General features: G+C 43.3%; 1 protein-coding gene across 1 annotated transcript in view; it reads left to right on the top strand.

Moving 5' to 3' along the window:
* Nucleotides 1-235: 235 nt before the first annotated feature.
* polr3glb (polymerase (RNA) III (DNA directed) polypeptide G like b) overlaps nt 236-11,282 on the top strand; it is a 123,531-nt gene continuing 112,484 nt past the window's right edge. The window contains exon 1 of the mRNA XM_034173729.1: nt 236-411. Coding sequence (XP_034029620.1) covers nt 298-411 — 114 coding nt within the window. The 5' untranslated portion in view covers nt 236-297. The remainder of the gene's footprint in view (nt 412-11,282) is intronic.

The following is an 11,282-nucleotide window of genomic DNA, read 5'->3' as shown; positions in this document are numbered from 1 at the left end:
AATCTTAAGAAATCCTGAGCAGAAGTCGCCACAGTGTCAAACAAGAACTTTGAATTGTGCTTGTTTTTGTTAATGTTTTATCATCTTTTACAAAGACGTTGATTCAAATAAATGATTATTGTAGCTGTTTTTTGTTTGTTTTTTAACAGTGGTAATATTCATGTTTTCTGTGACTAGACAATATGTTAGTCAAGATATTTTTCACACTAATCTCTGTTCTGTTCGGATCCAGCCTCACTTCAGTGAGACCCCACCCTCTCTGAACCCGTGTGAGAGGACCTGTGGTGGATTGGCGTGATGGCGGGCCGTGGGCGAGGCCGGAGGCTGATGACTTTCAACGTGGAGGCTATTGGCATCAGCAGAGGAGACACTTTACCTCCGTCCATTCAGCAGCCGACTGCTGTGTTCCCGGTGAGGCGGCATTCTGTCTTTAAAACTATGAAATCAGAAATATAACCCGAGTCTACAGCCATCTGTATATGCTAGGCATGTGAATCTCATCACTGACAATGATTCGATACACACCTCAATACACTGCCAGCGATACGATACATACAGCGATACATGATGATACTGACAATGTTCCTGATTCAATGTGATTTGATATATATTTGAGGGGGATTCATTTCCTCACATTGAGATACGATTATGGATGGGTATTGTTAAGATTTTTTTCAATATCAGTTCTCCTCATCAATCCAATTCCTTATCAGTTTCCTTATCAGTACCTCGTGTGAATCTTCTGTGTATTAAAAGTCGGCTTTACAGGTTTTCTATGTCAACAACATTTTATTGAGTCTTAAAGTAAATAAATATGACATTGATCACTGGATCCTTAAACTCTGGACAGAAATAGAAATAAACAAAATCTGTAGTTTTTGTCAAAAGCATTTCCTTTCAGACATTAATGACACAAATGTAACTCCATAGACTCTGAGCTGCGCTGCATGTCAGGATGTAATTCATAAAAAACACGGGAAGTCTCATGTTGGGGAAAAATGGTTTTGGTTGGTTGTAGTTTATTGTTTGTATTATAATGTTTGGAAAGAGGTATTATTTGATTTAAAACAGCGATTCGCTGTGAAGTTATTGATTCCAACTGAAATCTGCACGGCTCAAAAACACCCTCAAAAACAACAGCCGCTCTGATGTCCAGAACTGAAGGACCGATCAGGGAATCGTTAAGCAGAAAGGCTGTTGATGTCGGTGAATCGAATCATTTCTTAATGGTACTTTAAAGGAACCGGTATTTGATACCCAACCCTACTTCCAACTGCTTGCTGCGGTTCTCACTGGACCTGCATGTTTGTTCTGGTAGAAATGTGCTTTCTGGCTTCCATCCGTGGTGCATTCATTGTGCCTCGGAAAAAATCGATGCAAGCAGGCAGCGAGTGATGCATCACAATTTCACTGTTATGTGGGCCGCTGAAGAGGAGGTACTGTTGGCCCACTACCACCAGAGGGCGCCCTGCTTGGAGTGCGGGCTCCAAGCACGAGAGGGCGCCAGACCCAGAAGAAGTGACAGCTGTCATTCATCCCCTGCACCAGCTGTCACTCGTTCATCATCACCATCATAAAAGCCGGACTGCAACTCCACCTCCTCGCCGAGAAATCGACTACCGAGAGGTAATTTCTCTGCTGACTGACACATTGTGTAACCAACTGAACTTCTGTTGCAGCCGTTTTCCTGAAGTGTTGCCTTGTCTGGAGGATTGGCGTTTGGTGTGAGAGTGACGGCTTCACCTCGCACCCCATCCCAGATAAGTGGTAGATCAGGAGCTGCACGAGTGTGTGTGATTTGGAGGTGGAGGTGCTCCCTCCTAACTGTGTACAGACTGTAGACCACTGAGTGTACGGATTTACACTCATTCATCTTGTCTCTGCTTTTTGCCAGCAGTACCAGGGTCGACAGCCGAAGACAGAGGTCATCTGGGGATTCGGGACTTGGCGGCTCCGGTGTTCTTCAGACCGTTGGTGGTGGAGGCCGTGTGGGACGCGGCCTCTCTCTCGTCGGGGTCTTCTATCTTCGAGCCTGCCCACACGTCACCTGGTGTTAATTGACTTTGCAGTTTCTGTATATTTAGTTGTGTATTGTCACAACAGTAAATTGTTACCTTTTGGCTTACTCATTGTCCATTCATTTGCGCCCCCTGTTGTGGGTCCGTGCTACGACACCTTCCCAACATTCACCCATTAACTGAGTCGATGCACACTGAATGAATCGATGCAAATGTTTGTATCTAGATACCGTTTCGTATCCAATAATCTCCACGTGCCGAGTATACGCAGTACCTCCTGTGTCAGGCAGCACAAGTAATCAGACAGACGGATTACGTTTAATCCACATCATCACTTTTTCATCTAGTTTTCTTTAGACTGTCACAGGACAGACACGTGAACATCATTAGCAACGCAGACAGTGTGGTGCTGGACAGTAACTCTGCCAGGAGGGGGCGTTATTGCTCAGTGATGGAGTGCAAGAGCTATGTTTCATTTAGAGAAAGGAGGGTGTGGTGATGCTGGTTTATGTCCAAAGTGTGTTATTCATCAGGAGAAATGTTTTACCATGAAATTAACAGGATGAACAGGAACTTCACACAAAATATGTTAATCTTTCATACTTCTTTCAAATGATTTTTTTTCTTTGATTGTTATACTGAGAGGAAATCATCAGATAATTTGAGATCACTGCTGCAGAGTAGAGCAGAGTATCATCAGCACAGCAGCAGCTTGGAGTGTAACCATACACTCAATGCCACAATATAATACGCCTGTCAGATTTTTTTTAACACTTTATTTTCCTATTTTCACATTTAACTGAACATACATAACATACCAACAACAACCGCAACAAAAATACACTGGAGGGACTATGTCTCGCAGCTGGCTTGGGAACGCCTTGGGGTTCCCTCGGAGGAGCTGGGGGAGGTGTGTGTGGATCAGGAGGTCTGGACGGCTTGGCTTGAGCTGCTGCCCCCGTGAACTGACCTGGGATAAAGCGAAAGAAAATGGATGGATGGAAATACCCCCCCCCCCACCCCCAGGCTTAGGAAAAAAAGGGGGGGCACAAAACTGGACAGTCTTTTTACAGTCGGTCTGTGTTTGTTTTTTGTTTTTAAATACAACATTATTATTTCACATAAATTCTTGGAAATTCTTAGAAATAGTGCAATTGCCTCTAAATGTGCAGAGTACTTATTGTAAGGGGGAAAGAAGAACTCCAGGTCACAGAACAGTCCTTGCTTCTTTTGCTTGTCTTGTACCTGAGCTTTTCCAGAGGCAGAAAGGAAAATGCTTCCCTCAACCACTGTAGAGACGATGGAGGTTTCTTTGCCTTCCAGTTAAAAAGAATCAGTCTGCGAGCAAGTAATGAAGCAAACGCCAAAGCATTCGCCTGTAAGTTTGTGACCTCACAATTTGGGGGGGGCTATGCCAAAAATGGCTGTGTGGAAATCAGGAGCTCTGGTCTTTTTGCACATATGAGAGAATACATCAAAAATACTGCCCCAGTAACTGTTTAGGGAGGGACAGGCCCAAAACATGTGTCCCACTGAGGCTGGGCTGTTACCACACCTCGGGCAGGCAGAGTTTGTGGTGAGAAAAATTCTGGCAAGTTTGTCCTTTGAGTCGTGGAGATGATGGAGCACCTTAAACTGAATTAATCCGTGGCGTACACATAATGAAGAGGTGTGGACAGGAGACAGGCCGTCTCTCCACGCCTCCTCTGAGAGCACCACCCCCAAATCACTCTGCCATGCAATTTTAGTTTTCTCCCAGGATACCTGATTTAAACCCCTTATCAAAGTGTATACCATGGTCAGTGAGAATTCCATGTCTGTCTATATCATTAATTGGGAAAAGCAAGCTCTTTGAATAATTTAATTGAAAACCTGACAGACGACCAGATTCATCCAGAATATGTAGTAATTTTGGTATAGAGTCTGCTGGGTGAGATATATATAGCAAAAGGTCATTGGCGTAAAGCGACACCTTATGGGATTTACCTCCCCGAGTGATTCCTTTAATACTGCCCTCTGCTCTCAGAGCTATTGCGAGTGGCTCAATTGCCAGGTCAAAGAGATAAGGGGAGACACTACAACCTTGCCCGCAGCCCCTATAAAGTTGGAAGTAATCAGAAACTGTAGTGTTTGTCCGTACTGCAGCTGTTGGGGAATTGTATAGGATTTTGATCCGCGATAGAAAGGAGGGCCCAAATGCAAACTTTTCCAAGACAGTGAAATGATATTGCTATTCGACACCGTCAAATGCTTTCTCAGCATTTAAGGACATCACAAACTCAGACTGTTCTGAGTGGGGTGTATACAATATGTTAATTAGACGCAGCATATAATAGAAGGATTGTCTGCCTGGTATAAAACTGGTTTGATCAGGATTAATACCATTAGGAAGGACAGTTTCAATGTGCGTAGCTAGGATCGTCATTGTTGGGAAGGTGTCGTGACACGGACCCACAACAGGGGGCGTTAATGAAGGGACAATGGAATAGCCAAAAAGTAACAATTTAATGTTGTGAAGCGCACAACGAAGTACAGACAAATACAAATATTGCGGAATATCAATCAGACACAAGGTGACGTGTGGCAGGCTCGAAGATAGGAGACATCTGGTGCGAGAAGAGCCGGATCCCACACAGCTTCCACCACCAACGGATCTGAAAAACACCGGAGCCGCCAAGCCCTGCGCCCCAGGTGGCTACTGTCTTCAGCAGTCAGACCCGGTACTGCTGGCAGAGAACAGAAACAGTTCTTGGATGAGTGTGAATTCGCACACTCAGTAATCCCACAGTCTGTATACAGTTAGGAGGGAGAACCTCCACCTCCAATAACACACTCAGACAGCTCCTGAGACAACCACTTATCTGGGTGGGGTGGGAGGCGAAGCCGTCGCAGTCCACACCAAACGCCAACTCAGCAGACAAGGAATCCGTCCCAGGAAAACGGCTGCAAGAGAGATCAGACTAATACTCAGATTAAGGTTCAGCAGAGAATTACCTGTATGGTAGAAGATTTCTCGGCGAGGAGGTGGAGTTGCAGTCCGGCCTTTGTAGTGGTGGTGATGAGTGACAGCTGGTGTTGATAGGTGACAGCTGTCACTTCCAGCGACTCCGACGCCCTCTCGTGCTTGGAGCCCGCACTCCAAGCAGGGCGCCATCTGGTGGTGGTGGGCCAGCAGTACCTTCTCTTCAGCGGCCCACACAACAGTCATCAGGATTTTATAATCACAATTCTTACCGGACGATATGAGCTACATAAGGTGGGGTCTTTGTCCTTTTTTAATAAAACTGAAATAGTTGCCTGTGTCATAGTCTGTGGCAATCTCTGCTGATCAAATATATCTTGATATAATGATTTAAGTATTGGTGCCAATTTTGTTGTGAACTCTTTATATACTTCAATAGGGACACCATCCGGGCCGGGTGCTTTGTTACTTTTCATGGATTTTATTGTCTGTTTTACCTCTGCTGTTGATATGTCTCTATCAATCAATCAATCAATTTTTTTTTATATAGCGCCAAATCACAACAAACAGTTGCCCCAAGGCGCTTTATATTGTAAGGCAAGGCCATACAATAATTATGTAAAACCCCAACGGTCAAAACGACCCCCTGTGAGCAAGCACTTGGCTACAGTGGGAAGGAAAAACTCCCTTTTAACAGGAAGAAACCTCCAGCAGAACCAGGCTCAGGGAGGGGCAGTCTTCTGCTGGGACTGGTTGGGGCTGAGGGAGAGAACCAGGAAAAAGACATGCTGTGGAGGGGAGCAGAGATCGATCACTAATGATTAAATGCAGAGTGGTGCATACAGAGCAAAAAGAAAAAGAAACAGTGCATCATGGGAACCCCCCAGCAGTCTACGTCTATAGCAGCATAACTAAGGGATGGTTCAGGGTCACCTGATCCAGCCCTAACTATAAGCTTTAGCAAAAAGGAAAGTTTTAAGCCTAATCTTAAAAGTAGAGAGGGTGTCTGTCTCCCTGATCTGAATTGGGAGCTGGTTCCACAGGAGAGGAGCCTGAAAGCTGAAGGCTCTGCCTCCCATTCTACTCTTACAAACCCTAGGAACTACAAGTAAGCCTGCAGTCTGAAAGCGAAGCGCTCTATTGGGGTAATATGGTACTACGAGGTCCCTAAGATAAGATGGGACCTGATTATTCAAAACCTTATAAGTAAGAAGAAGAATTTTAAATTCTATTCTAGAATTAACAGGAAGCCAATGAAGAGAGGCCAATATGGGTGAGATATGCTCTCTCCTTCTAGTCCCCGTCAGTACTCTAGCTGCAGCATTTTGAATTAACTGAAGGCTTTTTAGGGAACTTTTAGGACAACCTGATAATAATGAATTACAATAGTCCAGCCTAGAGGAAATAAATGCATGAATTAGTTTTTCAGCATCACTCTGAGACAAGACCTTTCTGATTTTAGAGATATTGCGTAAATGCAAAAAAGCAGTCCTACATATTTGTTTAATATGCACTTTGAATGACATATCCTGATCAAAAATGACTCCAAGATTTCTCACAGTATTACTAGAGGTCAGGGTAATGCCATCCAGAGTAAGGATCTGGTTAGACACCATGTTTCTAAGATTTGTGGGGCCAAGTACAATAACTTCAGTTTTATCTGAGTTTAAAAGCAGGAAATTAGAGGTCATCCATGTCTTTATGTCTGTAAGACAATCCTGCAGTTTAGCTAATTGGTGTGTGTCCTCTGGCTTCATGGATAGATAAAGCTGGGTATCATCTGCGTAACAATGAAAATTTAAGCAATACCGTCTAATAATACTGCCTAAGGGAAGCATGTATAAAGTGAATAAAATTGGTCCTAGCACAGAACCTTGTGGAACTCCATAATTAACTTTAGTCTGTGAAGAAGATTCCCCATTTACATGAACAAATTGTAATCTATTAGACAAATATGATTCAAACCACCGCAGCGCAGTGCCTTTAATACCTATGGCATGCTCTAATCTCTGTAATAAAATTTTATGGTCAACAGTATCAAAAGCAGCACTGAGATCTAACAGAACAAGCACAGAGATGAGTCCACTGTCCGAGGCCATAAGAAGATCATTTGTAACCTTCACTAATGCTGTTTCTGTACTATGATGAATTCTAAAACCTGACTGAAACTCTTCAAATAGACCATTCCTCTGCAGATGATCAGTTAGCTGTTTTACAACTACCCTTTCAAGAATTTTTGAGAGAAAAGGAAGGTTGGAGATTGGCCTATAATTAGCTAAGATAGCTGGGTCAAGTGATGGCTTTTTAAGTAATGGTTTAATTACTGCCACCTTAAAAGCCTGTGGTACATAGCCAACTAACAAAGATAGATTGATCATATTTAAGATCGAAGCATTAAATAATGGTAGGGCTTCCTTGAGCAGCCTGGTAGGAATGGGGTCTAATAAACATGTTGATGGTTTGGATGAAGTAACTAATGAGAATAACTCAGACAGAACAATCGGAGAGAAAGAGTCTAACCAAATACCGGCATCACTGAAAGCAGCCAAAGATAACGATACGTCCTTGGGATGGTTATGAGCAATCTTTTCTCTAATAGTTAAAATTTTGTTAGCAAAGAAAGTCATGAAGTCATTACTAGTTAAAGTTAATGGAATACTCAGCTCAATAGAGCTCTGACTCTTTGTCAGCCTGGCTACAGTGCTGAAAAGAAACCTGGGGTTGTTCTTATTTTCTTCAATTAGTGATGAGTAGAAAGATGTCCTAGCTTTACGAAGGGCTTTTTTATAGAGCAACAGACTCTTTTTCCAGGCTAAGTGAAGATCTTCTAAATTAGTGAGACGCCATTTCCTCTCCAACTTACGGGTTATCTGCTTTAAGCTACGAGTTTGTGAGTTATACCACGGAGTCAGACACTTCTGATTTAAAGCTCTCTTTTTCAGAGGAGCTACAGCATCCAAAGTTGTCTTCAATGAGGATGTAAAACTATTGACGAGATACTCTATCTCCCTTACAGAGTTTAGGTAGCTACTCTGCACTGTGTTGGTATATGGCATTAGAGAACATAAAGAAGGAATCATATCCTTAAACCTAGTTACAGCGCTTTCTGAAAGACTTCTAGTGTAATGAAACTTATTCCCCACTGCTGGGTAGTCCATCAGAGTAAATGTAAATGTTATTAAGAAATGATCAGACAGAAGGGAGTTATCAGGGAATACTGTTAAGTCTTCTATTTCCATACCATAAGTCAGAACAAGATCTAAGATATGATTAAAGTGGTGGGTGGACTCATTTACTTTTTGAGCAAAGCCAATAGAGTCTAATAATAGATTAAATGCAGTGTTGAGGCTGTCATTCTCAGCATCTGTGTGGATGTTAAAATCGCCCACTATAATTATCTTATCTGAGCTAAGCACTAAGTCAGACAAAAGGTCTGAAAATTCACAGAGAAACTCACAGTAACGACCAGGTGGACGATAGATAATAACAAATAAAACTGGTTTTTGGGACTTCCAATTTGGATGGACAAGACTAAGAGACAAGCTTTCAAATGAATTAAAGCTCTGTCTGGGTTTTGGATTAATTAATAAGCTGGAATGGAAGATTGCTGCTAATCCTCCACCCCGGCCCGTGCTACGAGCATTCTGACAGTTAGTGTGACTCGGGGGTGTTGACTCATTTAAACTAACATATTCATCCTGCTGTAACCAGGTTTCTGTTAGGCAGAATAAATCAATATGTTGATCAATTATTATATCATTTACCAACAGGGACTTAGAAGAGAGAGACCTAATGTTTAATAGACCACATTTAACTGTTTTAGTCTGTGGTGCAGTTGAAGGTGCTATATTATTTTTTCTTTTTGAATTTTTATGCTTAAATAGATTTTTGCTGGTTATTGGTAGTCTGGGAGCAGGCACCGTCTCTACGGGGATGGGGTAATGAGGGGATGGCAGGGGGAGAGAAGCTGCAGAGAGGTGTGTAAGACTACAACTCTGCTTCCTGGTCCCAACCCTGGATAGTCACGGTTTGGAGGATTTAAGAAAATTGGCCAGATTTCTAGAAATGAGAGCTGCTCCATCCAAAGTGGGATGGCTGCCGTCTCTCCTAACAAGACCAGGTTTTCCCCAGAAGCTTTGCCAATTATCTATGAAGCCCACCTCATTTTTTGGACACCACTCAGACAGCCAGCAATTCAAGGAGAACATGCGGCTAAACATGTCACTCCCGGTCTGATTGGGGAGGGGCCCAGAGAAAACTACAGAGTCCGACATTGTTTTTGCAAAGTTACACACCGATTCAATGTTAATTTTAGTGACCTCCGATTGGCGTAACCGGGTGTCATTACTGCCGACGTGAATTACAATCTTACCAAATTTACGCTTAGCCTTAGCCAGCAGTTTCAAATTTCCTTCAATGTCGCCTGCTCTGGCCCCCGGAAGACATATCCATGGACATATGGACATATCTATCCATATGCACTTGATCCTCTGCTGTTATTTCTGGAACAACCAAGCTGTCCAGAAAGTTGCTGATTTGAGACAGTTCTCTGTTTGATTCTGAACTATAAAGATCAGAGTAGAATTGTTTGAACTGACTATTAATGTCATCAGGGTTGGCAGATTTTACCCCTGCTGACATGTTTATTTTGGGTATAGTATTTGCGGCTTTGGATTGATTGTCTGATTTGGTGGGCTAATAGTTTTGCAGCTTTCTCTCCATGTTCATAGAATGTTTGTTTTGATTTGGAAAATATCTGTTAGGTTTGTTTAATAGATCGGTTATCAAATTCTGTTTTTCACAATAATTTCTTCTTATAGAGCTCCGGTGTTGGAGAATTGGCGTATAAATGATCTGTTTCTGCTATACTATGTGACAGGTCTGTTAATCGTTGTTTAAGTTTCTTCCTCTGGTATGCTGAGTATGAGATGATCTGGCCTCTAAGGTAAGCTTTAAGAGCCTCCCAGATGGTGGTTAGTTGCACCTCCGGAGTAATATTAATTTCCTGGAACATCCTTGAAAGCTTATGTCTAGCTGTACCGGGCCATGATCAGATATGACAATACTTTTATATTGGCATTCCCTGACTGTAGGAAGGATCCTGCTGTCGAGAAGAAAAAAAGTCTATCCTTGTGTACGAATGATGTACTGGGGAAAAAAACAAATATTGTTTCATCATTGGATTTTCTTTTCTCCAGAGATCAAAAAGTGCAAAGGATTCAGCAAAACTCTTAATAACAGCGCCTGCCTTTGAAATTTTACTGTTGGGCCTTGGGTTTGACCGGTACAAATAAGGGTCCAACACACAATTAAAATCTGGGAGGGCTGCTATAAAATTGGAAAAGAAAAGAGGATCATCCCAATTTGGACCATATACATTCACTAGTACCAATCGAGTGCCGTACAGATCCCCTGTCACTGTCACATATCTTCCCCTAGAGTTTGGAGATGGTCGATAGTGGGATGAAAGGGATACCTGTCCTTACCAGTGACAGGATGTATGGTTTGGACACAAATGCGAGGCTCACTCAGGTAGCTCTGGTTGAAAGACTTTAGTGAAGAAAACAGCAAAGGTCAGTACATGGGAAGGCAGTCCAAAAAACACCAGCAGCAGTACAAAAAACATCAGGCTTTGACAAGATTGGAATAAACAGGCTGGAGGTCAAGAACATGGTGAGGCTGGCAGAACAAAGGAATACAGAACCAAGAGCTGGAGAGAAGGCACAGGGTGCATCAATCTGGCAAAGAAACAGAGCAAAATGAGCAGTATATATACATCCCAGTGATTAGCAGCAGATTGACAGCAGGTGCGTGTGGAGGAGCCCAGAATGAGGGTGTGGTCCAGAAAGCAGAGACAAACAGAAGAGCAATCAAACCGATAAAGACAAAACAAAGCAAAACAGAGCAACCTCACACCCTGACAGTTACCCCCCGCCACGACCGACCCTGGGCAGCCCAGGCGCGGCAGGGCGGGCAGCATGGAAAGCGCGAACAAGACCGGGGTCCAAGATAAAGCTGGGGGGGGACCCATGACCGCTCCTCAGGGCCAAACCCCTCCCATGAGGGGTATGGCCCTGGTTCGACTGAACAGGTTTGACACAACTGATATGAAAGGTGGGATGGATACGCATGGACCGGGGGAGACGAAGACAAACTGAGACAGGATGGATGACTCTGGAGACTGGGAATGAACCAACAAACCTGGGAGCCAATTTCTTGGGCACGCCCCTAAGGGAAAGGTGACGAGTCGATAGCCACACCTTCTGGCCCATGTTGTAAGACAGAGCGATGCACCTCTTACG

This window comes from Thalassophryne amazonica, chromosome 7 (genome assembly GCF_902500255.1).
Source record: "Thalassophryne amazonica chromosome 7, fThaAma1.1, whole genome shotgun sequence".
NCBI lineage: Eukaryota > Metazoa > Chordata > Actinopteri > Batrachoidiformes > Batrachoididae > Thalassophryne > Thalassophryne amazonica.
The sequence above is the reverse complement of the archived record's forward strand: the minus strand, read 5'-3'. Positions and strand labels throughout refer to the sequence as shown.